This window comes from Scyliorhinus torazame, chromosome 2, assembly GCF_047496885.1.
Source record: "Scyliorhinus torazame isolate Kashiwa2021f chromosome 2, sScyTor2.1, whole genome shotgun sequence".
NCBI lineage: Eukaryota > Metazoa > Chordata > Chondrichthyes > Carcharhiniformes > Scyliorhinidae > Scyliorhinus > Scyliorhinus torazame.
In genome coordinates, this window is record NC_092708.1 from 242792497 (window position 1) to 242811244 (window position 18748).

At 49.6% G+C, this 18748-nt stretch overlaps 1 protein-coding gene across 3 annotated transcripts in view; it reads right to left on the reverse strand.

The window, feature by feature from the left end:
• Nucleotides 1-18748, reverse strand: part of slc10a1 (solute carrier family 10 member 1) — a 63668-nt gene that overhangs the window by 22309 nt on the left and 22611 nt on the right. For all 3 annotated transcript variants that reach the window (XM_072485762.1, XM_072485753.1, XM_072485772.1), the window contains exons 3-4: nucleotides 13435-13613; nucleotides 7891-8093 (exon numbers count right to left, since the gene is read on the reverse strand). In XM_072485762.1, coding sequence (XP_072341863.1) covers nucleotides 7891-8093; nucleotides 13435-13613 — 382 coding nt within the window. The remainder of the gene's footprint in view (nucleotides 1-7890; nucleotides 8094-13434; nucleotides 13614-18748) is intronic.

Below are 18748 nucleotides of genomic sequence, written 5' to 3' on the forward strand. Positions count from 1 at the left end.
GGTCACTGTCGGTGTGGAGTTTGCACATTCTCCCCGTGTCTGCGTGGGTCTAACGCCCCACAACCCAAAGATGTGCAGGGTAGGTGGATTGGCCACACTAAATCGTCCCTTAATTTGAATTTAAAAAAAAAACAGTTAGTGGTGCAATTAAGCCTGAAAACATTGTTGGTAGTTAGTGGCAATATCAAATGAAGTCTGTAGGATAGTCTAGCCTGCCAAAGTGAATTGTTTTGCAGAAATGCACTGTTCAAAAATACAAAAGTGACCAATGTAAAAAGAAACAACAATTTTCTACCAAATTGCAAAGCACCAAGGTAACTTTGAGGATTGTACTGTAGCAGGCCAGGAGAGAAGCACAATGATGAGCCTCATTTTATGTGGAACATAAGCTTGTATTTACTCACAACAGTTTGTACCCAACCAGCAAATTCCAAATTCACAATGCCTGGAGGAATGCAAATTGGGGCACGGAGGCACATTTCTAATAGTGAATCTGGCCATCCAGAGTGAGGTATTAAAGTCAGGGCTTTTAAGGAAAGAAGTAGATTGCAAAAAAAAAAGGACTGGGTGCCACTTTGAGCGAGAATACTATTATTTCACCAATGCACAGCCTGTAAGGACTTAAAGGGGAAAAATTAGACAAGATCAAAAAATGGGGACAGGCAACCCAGCTGTTTCTGATGTGGACAGAGCCAACACACGTTAAAACTAGCTTAAAGCTGAGGTTCATTCTGGCTGGAGTATGGGCTGGAAGTAATTTGTTTTTGCAAATTATGTTTATTTAAATAAATTTAGAGTACCCAATTATTTTTCTTTCCAATTAAGGGGCAATTTTATTTATTTATTTATAAATTTAGTGTACCCAATTCATTTTTTCCAATGAAGGGGCAATTTAGCGTGGCCAAACTACCTAGCCTGCACATTTTTGGGTTGTGGGGGCATAGTCCACTCAAACACGGGGAGAATATGCAAACTCCACACGGACAGTGACCCAGAGCCGGGATCGGACCTGGGACCTTGGCGTTGTGAGGCTGCAGGGCTAACCCATTGCGCCACCGTGCTGCCTTCTTAAGGGGCAATTTAGCGTGGCCAGTCCACCTACCCTGCACATCATTGGGTTGTGGGGGTGAAACCCACGCAGACACGGGGAGAATGTGCAAACTCCACATGGACAGTGACCCAGGGCTGGGTTTTGAACCCGGGTCCTCAGCGCCGCAGTCCCAGTGCTAACCACTGCGCCACATGCCGCCCTTTGCTAACTATGTGTATTGAGATTTTACATTTTAAATAAAATAACGCACCCAAAGCAAGGAAGGAAAAAAAAAGCCAAATGTGGCTCAACCTGCATGAGCACAGCGTGGAACAGGAGAAATACATCACAGTGGCCTTAATACCATCACTCAGTGATTCAGCACAGCCTTCTCCTGAATTCCAGTGCACAGCGAGGCCCAGGCTAGACGGAACGGCTCGACTCACTCAACCACCTCCAACCCCTCATGATGAGCATCGCGAACAGGACGATACAGGACAACTGTGATCTGTGGATCTGACCAACACTTGCCGTCGCAGACAGGATAAGTTGTGCTCCATCAAATCTGATGCACCCAGCCACCAAATCAAGATTATCAAAGAATGGCAGTCAATTCTTGAACTCAATCAGGAACCCATCTCCCATCTCTCACCAGGGACCAGGCTCAGGCGACATCCTGCCCGGCATCCATCTCCCAAACCTGTCAGGATAAACGGCACACCATGCAGCAGGTTTTCGACAACACTAAGGTGGTCCCTAACCAGGGATGCTGCTCTTTCAAGTGCATGAACCCTCCCATGCGCCTCCAACACACTTCTAAAGGTGCCCTACAATCTCTCGAATGACGACCTGCACCGCAGAGCCAACATTTCCAGTCACGGCAACGGGCACGATTTAACTAAATGGGAACAAAGTCCCATAGTGAGCACATTTAGCCGCGTGTTTCCTGGTGCTTGCAGCACCAAAAAACATCCCGCTATTTAACACCCCCCACCGAGTTAGATAGGAGGCCTCAGCGGGGTTGTTTTTTGCACTGAGGAGCTGCGCTCGCCGGAATACCTCAATGTAGCAAGAGCCCTCGATGCCACCCCAGACCCCCCCTCCAAGTCCCAACTGAGGGGGTCCCTCAACATCCGTGCAGGGCACCCTCAGCCCAATTGTTGCTGTGCACAAAATACCAGCTTGGCACTTGGCAGTGGCCCTGCCAGCTGGCAGTGCCACCTGGGCACCTGCAGTGCCAGGCTGATACCCATGTGGCACTGCCAGGGTGACAGGCTGGCTGTGCCAGAATTCCAGGGTACCACCCTGCTCAGAGGGTAAGCACCTGGGGGCCTCCGATCGCTTGAAAGACCCCTACGAGTGTGATTCTGTCTGGTCCCTGTTTGTGAAGATCAGTACTGAACAGTGCATACCTGAGGTCTTTGAGGTGAAGAGGATTGATCCCAACACCTTGGCTGCCTCAAACAACTGCATATTAAAATGAGACTAGCTGTCTCGCTCTAATACACAGATTTGTCAAAAAGTGATCCTGCCTGCAACCTCTGGCAAGATCGCGTTAGGTCTCGCGAGGCATTGGGAGCCAAGAAGATCCGAGGAGTGAGATCTCCCGGCTCCTATCGGCCAAGTTGCGCCACGGCGTGCAGCTTTTCAGGCGCACTATGGCGGTTCGATTGTGCCCAACATCTTTGATGGTGGCCATCATTTGATGCACACAGCACCGCGAAGGCAAGAGCCCCCTCAGCAGTACCTGGCTACTGTCAACTGGGCCCCATCCCAGCTCCCCACAGCCGTCACAAAGAAAAGAAAAGGACTTTCAGCATTTTCTCTTGGAGTTTGCTCACAAGAAGACAAATGAGGAACTTTCTGGGATGTGGTGCAAGCAAAAAAAGACAAGTAAGAAATGTGCATGAGGATGAAACAACGGAGCTGGGGCTCGCAAAAACGCAAGGGCTCCCGCACTCACATCACGCGACCCCCCTCCTGGAAGTAATTTTGATGTGGGGGTGGGGGAATGGAGAGATGCAAAAGAGACAACACAGGAGGGAGGGGGCAGCCACTCTCAGTCACAGGAGAATTACGGCCGAAGCCGCCTGGAGAAAAAGGGGGGGGGGGGTTAAGGGAAGGGGAGAGGAAGGGGGGAAATATCCCCCCCCCCCCGAGACCAACCAGGGAGAACACGAGGTGGGGGGGGGGTGGGAGTGGGGCAGGAGGGACCGGACACCAAGCCTGCTGGCGGCAGAATGTAGATAGGAAAACTCAAGGGAAGGAAAAGGCAAACCTTTCTGTATTGTGCAGTGAATGAACATGTCCAGCAATGTACATAATTGTTTATAATGCTTGAAAATACCAATAAAAAGATTTAAAAAAAAAAATTACTTCTTTAATTCTGAAACGCTAACTGTTTCTTGCTCCACAGCTGATGCCAGGCCTGTTGAGTTTCTGTTTTTATTTCAGACTTCCAGTGTCCGCAGTATTTTGCGTTTGTTTTGGAAACCACCTGATGCCTGTATGCTGGAGCGGAAGCTCGAAATGAAGTCAGGCATGGTTAACTTGTCGTGGGGTGGCACAGAGGTTAGCACTGCTGCCTCACAGTGCCAGAAACCCGGGCGACTGTCCGTGTGGAATTTGAACATCCTCCTTGTGTCTGTGTGGGTTTCCTCCGGGTGCTCCGGTTTCCTCCCACTGTCCAAAGATGTGCAGGTAAGGTGGATTGCATATGCTAAATTGCCCCTTGTTGGGGTTACAGAGACAGGGTGGGGGATTGGGCCTAGGTAGGGTGCTCTTAAAGAACGTCGGTGCAGACATGGTGGGCCGAATGGCCTTCAGCTGCACTGTAGGAATCCTATGATTCTGTGAACTTGCTGCCAGGAAAACTCAAACTGCTGTATTTTATGAGGGACACTTCAGGAAGGATCTCACAAGGCATTTGGAATGAGAGTGCAGAGGAGACTTAGCAAAATGCTACCGGAGATGAGGGGTTACGGGTTTGTGGAGAATCTTAGATTGCTCTCCTCAGAGTTGAGAAAGAGGAGAGATTTAATAGAGGTGGTCAAAATTATGAAGTTCCTTGATAGAATTAACAAAGAGGAAATGGAAGAAGAACCAGGTGGGAGATGAGAAGATTTTGTTTTTGTATATGTAGTAGGCTATTCTGACCTGGAATGCACTGCGTGAAATTGTGGTGGAAATGGACCATTGGTAACTTTCAAAACATTATTGGACATGTTACTAACAAGAGAAGAAAATGCAGGACTAAAAGGAAAGTGCAACAGAACGAGACTGGTCAGTTAACTCTTCGAATGAGGAGACTTCCGGTGGTGACGATGTGGTGAGCAGTCACACACGTGGTGGCTCCTGCCTGGGTGCTTGGTTTTCAGCCCTTCGGCCCGATTTGGAGCAATTTCTTAGAGAAAATTGATGTAATTTGGGGATTAAGACACTCTCGTTCGAGTAATGTCTGGTAAACATAGTTCAAAGCAGAAGTCAGGCAAGGGAGCAGCGTTGGAATCAAAAGTTCCTTGATCCTCAGTCGGGGGAACCATAGCAGCGGCTCCTTCTGAGATGGAGGACCCTGGCGGCAAGGTGGCACAGTGACTAGCACTGCTGTCTCACGGTGCTGAGGACCCGGGTTCGATCCCGGCCCCGGGTCACTCTCCGTGTGGAGTTTGCACCTTCTCCCTGTGGTCTCACCCCCACACACAAGGATGTGCAGGGTAGGTGGCTTGGCCTCGCTAAATTGGCCCTTCATTGAGAAAAAAAGAATTGGGTACTTTAAATTGAGAAAAAAAAGAGATGGTGGACCCTCAGCGGACAACCAAGATGTTGGGTAGCTTCTTGACCAATGAATTTAAGAAACAGCGGCAGGTGGTCGCTGAGGATCTGGTGAAGGCAATAGAGAGGGCTTTGGCCTCAATTCCAGCAGCCGTGGACACGATGGCCCGGCAGATAGAGGTACACGGGGCGACGATTTGGAAGGTTGAGGCGGTTCTTTCAGACCACAATGATTGGATTGTTTCCTTGGAGGCAGAGATGGCGGTGTTGGTGGAGGAGGGGGAGTGCTAAAGTTCAAGCTTGACAGTCTGGAGAACAGCCCCAGATGGCAAAACATAAGGATCGCTGGTCATGATGTCGGGTGTCCTGGAAGGTTCCAACTCCATGGACTATATGTCCAGGATGTTCGGAAAGTTGATGGGGCCCTCCTGAATTGGACTGGGCCCAGAGACAGCGATCGCTATATTGGATCATGCTCCGCATTTTGTGACCTGATGTTGGAGCCAGGCCACTCTCAGCAACCCCGTGGAAAATGGGCATGGCACTGCTCACGTTTAAGAGATTTTGTAAGCGGGTATCTACTGCCATTGGGAGAATGTAGAGTTCAACAGGAAGGAGATGGTCTCACATCCCACACTCTGGGAGGCTCTGAAGCCAGTGGCTAGGTGGGAGATAATCTCTTTTAAGGCGCATAGGGATAACTCTGGGAAGGTGGAAAGGCAGAGGCTGGTGGTCTCCATTCTTGAGGAGGTCTGCCAGTACTCGATTGCCTCGATTGGCAGATATAAAGAAGTTACAAATAGAGTTTGAGTTGTTGGCAACAGGTAAGACGGTGACCTGGCTGCATTGCTAGAGGGGTCTTTCTATGAGTACGGGGAGAAGGCCAGTCGTCTGTTGGCTCACCAGCTGAGGCGGCAGGCTGCCTCCCGGGAGATAGTGCAGGCAGGATACTTTCTGCCCCAGAGAAGGGGGTGTTGGAGGCCTGCTATTTTTGATTATACGAGTCAGAGCCTCCGGTGGAGGGTTCATCAATGAGGCAACTTTTGGATGGGTTGACCATCCCGGAGGTGGAGCAGGAGAGAAGGCAGAAGGTGGAGATGCCGATAGGGCAGGAGGAGATCACGAGTTGTATTTGGTTAAAGCAGACGGGCAGAGCACCGGGTCCGAATGGGTTCCCCATTGAATTTTACAAATAGTTTGCTGGCCGGTTAGTCCCACTTCTGTTGGATATGTTACTGATTCTGTGTCCAAGGGGGTGTCGCTGGCACCACTGACCCTGGCATCGATTTCCTTGATCCTGAAGAAGGACAAGGATTCTATGGAATGTGGGTCATGTCAGCCTAATCGTTGTTCAACAATCAACTATACAGCCTGTACAGATTTTTCCCTTTTCCTCCACCCACTCCCCTGCAATGACCAGCCCCCCAAACATGGTCACAAACATCCCTCACCTTTCCTCAAACCCCCCCTGCTGAGCCCCTTAACTCATACTTTATCTTCTCTAATTGCAGGAGGTTGTACAGGTCACCCAACCAAGCCGCTAGCCCCGGTGGTGATGCTGACCGCCACTCCAGCAAAATTTGTCACCGTGCAATCAGAGAGGCGAAGGCCAAGACATCGGCCTTCCTCCTCTCCATGAGTTCCAGCTTCTCTGAAACCCCAAATATCGCCACCAAAGGGACCGGGTCCATTCCCTCCTCCAATATCCTGGCTAAGACCGCGAACATTCCCGCCCAGAATTTTCCCACTTTTTTGCAACCTCAAAACATGTGCGTGTGATTCGCTGGCCCCCGCGTGATTCGCTGGCCCCCGCCCACACCTCGCACACTCATCTGCTACCCCCTGAAAGAACCCACTCATTCTCATGTGCACCCTGTGCACCACCTTAAACTGTCCTTGGCTCACACTTGCACAAGAGGAGGAAGGAGGTTGTTAAATGTTGTCGCCCTCCTTTGAGACTAAGCCAGATGGGCGCGGAGCAGGCATTCGATAGGGTTGAGTGTGGGCACATCTTTGAGATCCTGGGGCAGTTTGGCTTCGGGCCAAAATTTATTTAATGGATGAGGCTTTTGTACAAGGCCCCCATTGCAAATGTATGCACTAACGCCCTGAACTCGGATTACTTCCAACTGAACAGGGGTACAAGACAGGGATGCCCATTGTCTCCGCTTTTGTTTGCCTTAGAAATCGAGCCAGTAGCCATTGCATAGCGGTCGTCTACCCCATGGTGGGGGATAGAGCGTGCCTTATATGTGGCTGATCTGTTTCTATGTATTACTGACCCTCCCTCCAATGTGGGGGAAATAATGGAACTGCTCAGGAAGTTTGGTTCCTTTTCGGGCTCAAGCTTAATCTGGGTAAGAGTGGCTTTTATCCTGTGAACCCCACGGAGGTGAACTGATCTGGGGAGACTAGGAAGCGTATGAGTGAGTTCTTCTCCGGGCGTGGAGGACAGGTGTAAGCACTGCTCTCGGGGGCCGGCAAATCACATGCACATGTTTTAGTCTCGCCCCAACCTCGTTAGTCTCTGGGTCTCCTGTTTTGATACAATGTCAGGGATTGGGGTATTTGGCGGAGCCGTGCCCATTGCTGGTCATTTTTGGAGTGTCGGACTCGTCGGTGCTGCAGACCGGGACGAGGGCAGATGTCCTAGTCTTTGCCTCACTAATAGCATGGAGGTGAGTTCTGCTTGGGTGGAAATCCCCGGTGCCGCCTCGGGCCTCGGCATGGTTGGGTGTCCTGATGGAATTTTTGCACCTTGAGAAGATCAAGTATACCATGAGCGGGTCTGTGGAAGGGCTCTTCTCGAGGTGGCAGGCTTTCATCTCCTTTTTCAGGGAACTCGTTACCGACAGCTGTTAGGGGGGGGGTTATCTTTTTATTTGGGTTAAGATTTTGTTTTCTTTATGAGGGGTGAAGGGGGGAGGGGGATTGGCAGGACTGTGGGTGCATTTTGATAATAAGGTGGGGTTGGAGTTGTTGTATCGTTGTATTTGTTACAATGAGAACTTTGTTTGAATAAAACTATTTTTAAAAAACTCTTTGAATGAGCAGGCAAATGATTCTACGACAGAAAGTCGGTTACTTACTCGGTTCCTTCGATTTTTTTATCCTTTCGTAACTTTGATAGATCACTATAAGGATTAATGCTTCAGAAAGTTGAAACGCCAGGAAAATGAATGGAAATAAGTAAAGAGCACCAATATCTTCTTGGCGGAAAGCAACTTTGAGGATGGTGGCACACAACTGAACATTCTGGCATCCGGTTTCCATAGAAACGGTCCGTTTGCATCTGTTAAAAGAGAGTAAACAGGTTGAAAGAGATCCTCTGTACTTTGATCTTCGGTGTGCTATTGCAAGTGGATGGTCCATAATGATGGTTTGGGTTTTTGTACTGTTAGGGCTAAAGTTGAATTTATAGCAAATAGAATGACCAGCTTGGAGATGGTACAGTCTGCTTCATAACTAAAGGCTGAATTAAAAAATTAATACCATATAAATTATTATCTGAGATATTAACATTCCAGTACTTATTGCATTAACACCTCCACTTATATAACAGAAAAAAGAATGTGATATGAATATTGCTGGCGAGGCAGCACGATGGCACAGTGGGTTAGCCCTGCAGCCTCACGGCGCCGAGGTCCCAGGTTCGATCCGGGCTCTGGGTCACTGTCCGTGTGGAGTTTGCACATTCTCCCCGTGTTTGCGTAGGTTTCGCCTCCACAACCCAAAAAGATGTGCAGGTTAGCTGGATTGGCCACGCTAAATTGCCTTTGAAAAAATTAATTGGGTACTCTAAATTTATAAAACAAAAATAAATATTGCTGGCGGGAGACAAGTTTCTGAAGCTTTTTGTCAACCACAAGGACAAATGTAAGAATGCTAAATTTCAAATAATCACAACAATTTATACTACATTGCAAAAGTGTGCTGGTCGGTTGGTAAGCAGATTCTCATTGACTGAGGCTTTGCCCCATGGAGAAAACAACAGGGAACAATAGGTTTCCGGGAAATTCAAAAGGATGCACGGTTTGAACATATTCCTTTGGTTTCAGAGAATAGGCCCCAGCGTATAGTTGACTTGTGACCTAATCAGCACCCTTTTCTCCTGTGGTATAAATTGCTGTGAGGGTTTGAAATTTTGTATTCTTGTATTTTTCCTGATGGGTGCAAGATTAAAATCTTCTTGCTGCAACATTTCTATCTTTTCAGCAATATTCAAGATCTATATTACCAAGCAATAATTTGATTTGAGTGATTATATGATATATAGAATGATACATTTCATTAAATCACTGATTATTTTCTCGCTCTGCTCTTTTTTTCACGTGGACACCTAAATCAAGGAGCAAATATGACGTAGTGGTATTGCCACTGGACTAGCAATCCAGGGGCACAGGCTAATGCCCTAGAGCAAGGGTTCAAATCCCATGATGGCAGCTGGTAAATTTAAATTCAACTAATTAATTAAAAATAATGGATTGAAAACTGAGCACATGTCCATGAAGTGATCATCGATTGTCATAACATCTGTTTCTCTGAATTCCCTTCAGGATAGGAAATCTGTCATCTCTACCTGCTCTGGCCTACATGTTGTTCCAGACCCACAGCAATGCGGTTCACTCTTAATTGCTCTCAAAGAGCAAGTAGGAATTGGCAGAAAATGCTGGCATTGCTAACAATGCCTATATCCCACATAAGAATACATTTAAAAAAAATCTAATTGCTCCTCCATAGCTTCTCATCTCCTGTCATTAGGAAATACTATGTCTCTCTTTTTTGGATCAAAGCCTTACACTTGCCCACACTGAGTAACATCAACTCTAGTTTTGTCCACTAATTTAATCTGTCTATAGAACGTTCCTTTGTAATTTTCTGCTCCCATCTACTTAGTGCATCTCCTAACTTTGTGTCATCTACAAATATGGATATACAACTCTCTATTCCTTCACCCAAGATATTCCCTCTGGGTCATCTGACACAGATATAAATAGATGTGTTTTAGTTTAGAGATAGTTTCTACTTTTCTTTGAGTCAGGAATTTTCACTCATCATAACACTCAAAGTGCTTTGACTGTGTTACTGATAGTCCCCACTGGACACTAAACATCTACATACTTCAGCTTCTATTTTACAAGCAGGTAATTAAACCGTTGTTTGGTAGTGCAGAAGTTGAGTATTGCTGAAAAACAATGGACGGGATTCTCCACTCCCACTCCAACGTGGCCGCGCCGTTGTGAACGCCATTGAGGTTCACGACGGCGCGAAACGGCCCCGATCCCGACCGATTTAGGCCCTGACAATGGGCTAGGATCGGGGCCGTGTCATCTACACACGCCAGGCCTTGTCGCCTGTGTAAAGGCGGCGCCGCATAGATGACGCGGCCGGCGCCGCATAACTGGCGTCATCCGTGCATGCGTGGTTGCCGTCCTCTCTAAATCCGCCCCGCAAGAAGATGGCGGACGGATCTTGCAGGGCCGCGGAAGGAAGGAGGTCTTCCTTCAGAGAGGACGGCCCGACGATCGGTGGGCACCGATCGCGGGCCATGCCACATTTAAGGTACCCCCCGGTGCAGGATCCCCCCTCCCCCCCCCGCAGGCCGCCCCCCCAGCGTTCATGCACCGTTCACGACTGCAGCAACCAGGTGTGGACGGCGCCGGGGGGAACCCGCCGTTTTGGCCTGGGCGCTCGGCCCATCCGGGCCTGAGAATAGCGAGGGTGCCAGAGAATCGCCATTTTGGGTGTCTCCGGCGATTCCCTGGCCTGCGGAACTCGACGGAGCCGTTCCCGCAGCTTGGGAGAATCGCGGGAGGGTGTCGGACTGGCGTCCCGGGAAGTTTTGGCGGCCCAGGCGATTCTCCCAACCGACCCGGGAGTGGAGAATCTCGCCCATGATGCTGTCAAATCTTTTCATCTTGCACTCATCAGAACAGCTTACAAGATTATCAACACAGTACGAAGTCTTACAACACCAGGTTAAAGTCCAACAGGTTTGTTTCGATGTCACTAGCTTTCGGAGCGCTTCTCCTTCCTCAGGTGAATGAAGAGGTATGTTCCAGAAACACATATATAGACAGATTCAAAGATGCCAAACAATGCTTGGAATGCGACCATTAGCAGGTGATTAAATCTTTACAGATCCAGAGATGGGGTAACCCCAGGTTAAAGAGGTGTGAATTGTGTCAAGCCAGGACAGTTGGTAGGATTTCGCAGGCCAGATGGTGGGGGATGAATGTTATGCGACATGAATCCCAGGTCCCGGTTGAGGCCGCACTCATGTGTGCGGAACTTGGCTATAAGTTTCTGCTCGGCGATTCTGCGTTGTCGCGCGTCCTGAAGGCCGCCTCGGAGAACGCTTACCCGGAGATCAGAGGCTGAATGCCCTTGACTGCTGAAGTGTTCCCCGACTGGAAGGGAACATTCCTGCCTGGTGATTGTTGCGCGATGTCCGTTCATTTGTTGTCGCAGCGTCTGCATGGTCTCGCCAATGTACCACGCTTCGGGACATCCTTTCCTGCAGCGTATGAGGTAGACAATGTTGGCCGAGTCGCATGAGTATGTACCGCGTACCTGGTGGGTGGTGTTCTCACGTGTAATGGTGGTATCCATGTCGATGATCTGGCACGTCTTGCAGAGATTGCCATGGCAGGGTTGTGTGGTGTCGTGGTCACTGTTCTGAAGACTGGGTAGTTTGCTGCAAACAATGGTTTGTTTGAGGTTGCGCGGTTGTTTGAAGGCAAGTAGTGGGGGTGTGGGGATGACCTTGGCAAGATGTTCATCGTCATCAATGACGTGTTGAAGGCTGTGAAGAAGATGACGTAGTTTCTCTGCTCCGGGGAAGTACTGGACGACGAAGGGTATTCTGTCGGTTGTGTCCCATGTTTGTCTTCTAAGGAGGTTGGTGCGGTTTATCGCTGTGGCGCGTTGGAACGGTCGTTGGAACCCACGGATAACCTCACGATGCTCCACTTCTCCAGCTTCCACCCTAAACACATGAAAGAAACCATCCCCTATGGACAAGCGCTCCGTATACACAGGATCTGCTCAGACGAGGAGGAGCGTAACAGACATCCACAGACGTTGAAAGATGCCCTCGTACGAACGGGATATGACACTCGACTCATCGATCGACAGTTCCAACGCGCCACAGCGAAAAACCGCACCAACCTCCTCAGAAGACAAACATGGGACACAACCGACAGAATACCCTTCGTCGTCCAGTACTTCCCCGGAGCAGAGAAACTACGTCATCTTCTTCACAGCCTTCAACACGTCATTGATGACGATGAACATCTTGCCAAGGTCATCCCCACACTCCCACTACTTGCATTCAAACAACCGCGCAACCTCAAACAAACCATTGTTTGCAGCAAACTACCCAGCCTTCAGAACAGTGACCACGACACCACACAACCCTGCCATGGCAATCTCTGCAAGACGTGCCAGATCATCGACATGGATACCACTATTACACGTGAGAACACCACCCACCAGGTACGCGGTACATACTCGTGCGACTCGGCCAACATTGTCTACCTCATACGCTGCAGGAAAGGATGTCCCAAAGCGTGGTACATTGGCGAGACCATGCAGACGCTGCGACAACGAATGAACGGACATCGCGCAACAATCACCAGGCAGGAATGTTCCCTTCCAGTCGGGGAACACTTCAGCAGTCAAGGGCATTCAGCCTCTGATCTCCGGGTAAGCGTTCTCCAAGGCGGCCTTCAGGACGCGCGACAACGCAGAATCGCCGTGCAGAAACTTATAGCCAAGTTCCGCACACATGAGTGCGGCCTCAACCGGGACCTGGGATTCATGTCGCATAACATTCATCCCCCACCATCTGGCCTGCGAAATCCTACCAACTGTCCTGGCTTGACACAATTCACACCTCTTTAACCTGGGGTTACCCCATCTCTGGATCTGTAAAGATTTAATCACCTGCTAATGGTCGCATTCCAAACATTGTTTGGCATCTTTGAATCTGTCTATATATGTGTTTCTGGAACATACCTCTTCATTCACCTGAGGAAGGAGCAGCGCTCCGAAAGCTAGTGACATCGAAACAAACCTGTTGGACTTTAACCTGGTGTTGTAAGACTTCGTACTGTGCTCACCCCAGTCCAACGCCGGCATCTCCACATCAAGATTATCAACAGTAAAGGGAGCAACAATTTATACTGCATGGGAATGGGTGTGCTGATTGGTTGGCAAGTGGACTCTGATTGGTTGATGCATTGCCATGCAGAATGCAGCAGGGACCAACTGACTACCAAGATATTGTTCAAAGTTGAACCAGCAAGGTTGGTTCTGATTTGACAAGGCATGGGCATGGGGAATGAACCAGGGAATGCTGTCCCCCAAGCCTTTGTCATTCCCCATTGCAATGCCTTGATAAATCAGTCGACCATCCTGATTTGAATTTGTACAATGGCTTGGCAGCTAACTGTATCCTGCTGTATTCACCAAGCAAAGTCCCCACCAATCAGAGTCTAAATAGATGCAAAATATTTGTTATTATTCAAATGGTGAATTCAAAACAACTGCTTAAAAAGAAAGGACAAAAGAATACTATTTTGATTGTTAAGACAAAAAATAGTTGCACTTCAATTAATTACACACATTACCTTTCTGATAACCTGCATAAGCATGAGAGGGCATATCCCAAAGTATACCCGATAGCAGGCATTAGGGCAGTGGTGACAAGCAGGCGAGAGGAGAAAAACATCCAGAGAGCAGTCCCAATTGACATTCCTGACAGGATGCCAATTATTAATGCTGCGAGGAGGAGAATAAACAGGCCTGTCTGAAAGAGAAATGTGTGAGATTAATAAAACAAAACACTTCCAAGGAAACAATCTCTCAAAGGCTCAAATGCCCAGAGCATGTCCCTCATTGCTAAAGTGGTTCCAGACTGGCCAGCTCTATTCATGCAGGTGACTGCTAATGATTTTTCCGCCTCCCTCATTGGGGAAGCTCATTGTGGGATTGCCATTAGTCCCCAGCTAGTAGTAAAGGGGTAGGTTATAACATCCATCCCCACAAAGTCCAAGGAATCCACCGAAGACCCTGGCGAAGGAGTGTGTCAGACTCGTTTTGTTGCAGACCGGACACCATTTGCACGAGGCACTGGATTGGGCGACGTGTATTGAGAAGGAGACCGGTGCTTCCTCGATGAACGGCGTAACGGTTGTACATCCATGGGCCATAGAATTACATAGAATTTACAGTGCAGAAGGAGGCCATTCGGCCCATCGAGTCTGCACCGGCTCTTGGAAAGAGAACCTTCCCAAGTCCACACCTCCACCCTATCCCCATAACCCAGTAACCCCACCCAGCACTAAGGGCAATTTAGCTTGCCCAATCCACCTAACCTGCACATCTTTGGACTGTGGGAGGAAACCGGAGCACCCGGAGAAAACCCACGCACACACGGGGAGAACGTGCAGACTCCGCACAGACAGTGACCCAGCAGGGAATCGAACCTGGGACCCTGGAGCTGTGAAGCAATTGTGCTATCCACAATGCTACCATGCTGCCCATAGGACCGAAGACTCCCCCTCGGAGGCGTCCTGTGTTTCCATCTCGGAGTCGGAGTCCACTGCCTCTGTCATCTCAGCGTCCCTATCTCCACGCAGTTATGCAATGACCTGCTTTTGAGTGCAGCACCAGAGGAAAATCGTGAGGATGATCCTCCACTGTGCCTGGTCTCTACGGCTGTAGAAGTGAGCTCCGGGGGCGGGGAATCTTTGGAAGGGATAGTCTTCTGGACCGAATGTGGTCTACAGGTTTGCGCTGGAGACCACCCTGGGCTTGCACCTGGTAAGATATAGGACCTGTTTGGTGAAAGATTATGCCGGTGACCCACTGGGCACCGCCAGCAAAATTCCGAACGAACACTGGGTCACCAGGCGCAAACTGCCGAATCGGGCAATGCCAAGAAAAACCATGTCCCTGCCGTTCTTGTGTGCGGCGTACTTTTGCGCCAATGTCCGGGAAACCATGCTAAGGTGGGTGCAAAGTCTCTGGCCCATTAGGAGTTCCACGGGAGCTACCCCAGTCTCCGCATCTGGAGTCGTCCTATATGAAAACAAAAAACGAGCCAGTCTAGTGTCCATAGACCCGGAAGACTGTTTCTTTAGGCCCCGTTTGAATGTCTGCACTGCGAGCTGCTCCAACCAATTTGAAGCCGGGTGGTAAGGGGCAGTGCGGATATGGCGTATGCCATTCCTCTTCATGAACCTCGCAAACTCCTCACTTGTGAAAGGAGTGCCATTGTCCGTGATGAGCACCTCAGGGAGGCCATGCATACTGAAAGACAAACGCATCTTCTCGATCGTTGGGCAGGACGTTGTGCCCACCATCTTATGCACCTCTAACCATTTAGACTGTTAGCATTTAGCATTGATTATTAAAAGGAACATGGATCCTTGAAAAGGGCTGGCAAAACCCGCATGAAAGCGTGCCCAAGGCTGCCCTGGCCATTCCCAGTGATATAGGGGCGCAACTGGCGGAAGCTTCTGATGCTTCTGGCAAATGGAGCGGTTTTGGGCCACCTTCTGAATGTGGGCGTCGAGGCCTGGCCACCAGACATAACTCAGGGCCAACATTTTCATTTTGGTCACACCCGGCTGCCCATTGTGCAAGTCCTTTAATATCAGCTCCTGTCCTTTTTCCGGGATGACCACACGTGTGCCCCACAAGAGGATACTGTCTTCCACGCTAAATTCTGACAGTTTGGAGGAAAATGCCCGCAACTCGCCTGGAAACTGTCTCTGCTGCCCACCATACAGGACTGGATCCGTCTGGGTCCACTCACGGATCTGCGATGCCGTGACAGGCAAGGAATCCTCCTCCTTGGATCACTCATAAATAAATGGGATAAGCAACGAAAACTGGCTCCTTATCAAGCTCAATTGCTTGTTAATTGTTTTTTTCAAAATGGCTGGCAGGCCTCAGGTTTTGGTCCGGCTCACCATCCCTATTAACGGAGATTGATGGGATGATGTCTGATTGCCAATCATCATCATGCCATAGTTTATGCAAATGCAGGATTGGAGGGTGGTGGGTTGCAGAGTGACCTGCTCACTCCTAAATGCCCTTGCACTGACTGGCTTGTCACACCATTTCAGAGGCCAGTTAAGTGTCAACCACATAGCTGTGGATCTGGAGTCACATGTAGGCCAGACCAGGTAAGGTTGTCAGATTTCCTTCCCTAAAGGACATTTGTGAACCAGGTTGGTTTTTATGACAATCAATTCTAGTTTCACAGTCATCAAAAATAGCTTTCAATTCCAGATTTTATTTTATTGAATTTAAACTCCACTAGGCCTCCCACCTTCAGACCTCTCTATGCACCCCTTCATCCCCCCCACCCCAGGTCCAGTCCCTTGACAGTGTCCCTTGGCACCCTGGCATGGCCCTGGCACCCAGACAGTGTAACCTGCCACCCCATGCACTGCCAGGGTGCCACATTGGCATTGCCCAGCTGCCAGGGCACTGTATTACCCTGTCCCCAACCAGGCAGGTGCTCCAATGGCCTCCGAGCACCCTGGCATGGTCAGCATGTCTGGTTTCCATTTTTGGAAGCAAATAATAATTGACATCGGTCTCATGCTACGCCAGTGGGACCGGTGAATCCCGGGAGCCAGGAGGCGCCGACCTTGAATGGGCTTCACATATTTAAATGAGTTTTAAGACTCATTTAAATATCTGAGTCTGGATCACGCCTAGTGAGGGCGTGGAGCAGATCATGTCGCGCGCCACTATTCACCGGGATTAGTGGGATCGGCGTCGAGTGCATTGTGGCTGGAGAATTGCACCCATTCTTTAAGATTGAATTTACCGGCGACCTGAATCGGTGGAGGAAGCAACAGGGAAGAGGTTCCCCCCCCCCCCCCCCCCGGGGTATGGACGACTGGGCCAGAAGTGGTCGAGCGAAGACTTCCGGTGGTGATCGCGAACGGAGCGGCCGCAGCAAAGACGCTCCCGCACAGCCACGAAAACACGGCTTTTTTGGGGGGGGGGGTTTTCCTGGGGGATTTTTTAAAAAAAAATTCCTTAGGCCCCGCGAATTTGCCCCTGCCTAAGCACCAAAGCTCCGATCCACGGAGCTGGAGAGGGAGAGAAAAAAAAAGGAGAGACTGGCCCCGGTGAACTGCACGTGGAGGAGGAGCGGGGAACGCTCAGAAACGGCCTGAAAGTCAGAGCACAGAGAGGATCACAACAACAAAATAAGAATTTTTAAATTCAACCTTCCTTGTTCCTCTCCTGCAAATTAAAAAAAAAGAAACTTTTTTAAAGGGAAAAAAAAACTTTAAAAAAAAAAAAATCCCTTTTTATATTTAAAAATAAAATCGTTTTTTAAAGGATTTAAAAAAAACCCTTCGGGGTTTTTTTTTTCTTTAGGGGGAACAAAAAAAAAGAATTAGTTTTTCGCACCAAAACCCAGGAAAAAGAGAAAGGCACAGACAGAAATATGCCTCCAAATAATAAATTGGGGGGATGGCGAGATGTAAGAAGGAACAGCAGCGAAGGAAAAAAGCAGGAGCTGCGGCCGCGCAGGCAGATGACCCCACGGGGCGAGGCGAAGGTTCAGGCGAATCAGGAAGTGGAAAAGCTGGCGAGCTGAGCAGCGGAGCCGGAACAGGACGTGGCGACCATCCCCCCCCAGTCCTGCGGGAGGAATGGAGAAGTGTGCTGAAAACGGAAATAAACGCCATAAAGGATGAGATGAAAACAGAGATAAACGCCATGAGGGAGGCACTCAGGACGGAGCTCCACACAATGATGAAGGAGATGCTGGCGGAGACAACAGAAAAAATGCAGCGAACCATCAACGGCCTGGAAAGGAAGGTGGAGGTGCAGGAGAAAACTATTCAGGAGTTGGAGAGGGCCGCCTCGGACCAGAACGACAGGATGGTAACTCAGGAAACCGAGGTGAAAAGGCTGGTAACGACCCAGGGGAGCCTAAGAGGGAAAGTGGGAGGACCAGGAAAATAGGTCCAGACAGCAGAATGTTAAAATAGTGGGTCTGCCAGAGGGGATGGAGGGCAGAGATCCAACAGGCTATGTCACCCAAATGCTGGGCAAGCTAGTGGGAAGGGAGAAGTTTCCAAACCCCCCAGAAATCGACAGGGCGCACAGGTCGCTCCGACCCAGGCCCAAAGCCCGGGAGCAGCCCAAAGCGATTTTCGTGAAGCTGCACAGGTTCCAAGACAGGGAAAAAATCCTAAACTGGGCCCGGCAGACGAAAGCGAGCACGTGGGAAGCAAAGACTATAAGGGTGTACCAGGACATTGGGGCGGACCTGGCCAAAAGAAGGGCTGAATTCAACAGGGCCAAATCAGCACTCTACAAAAGAAATGTGAAATTTGGGATGTTATTCCGGCCAAACTTTGGGTAACATTTGAGGGGAAGGAGCTGTTTTTTAAACACCCCAGCGGCAGCGGAGGAGTTCGTTACAGCGAACAAACTGGGGGAGGGACAGCCCAACGGCCATCATGAAAGTGACGGGGATGTAAAGGAAAGGAAGAATCGGAACAAAGAGCAGCAGACCGCAAACAGAGACAATAAGATCACAAACTGTACACACGTGTTTGGGACACTGTGCGGGACTGTGCTGACTCGTTCCCGGGCTCATTCCACCTCTCAATTCAATTGGGGGGGACGAAGCAAGGTGAATGAGGGTGAAAAAGACGGTCAGGAGGGCGAGACAAGGGCTAGCAAAAGGAAGGTAAAACAGGACCAGAACAGGGCAAGTGCCGGGAGGGGCGCCACCGTGCTAGTGAGGAGGGCTAACACGGGAGGGCAGGAAGAAAGGAGGGCCGCGGCGCGCTTCTCAGGGGAGAGGGAGCGCCTGGCAGGAGTGGCAGGGCAGAAGTGGGGGAAGAACACAGGGGGGGTGGACAGAGGAACAGGGACTAAGGGGGGGGGGGAAGA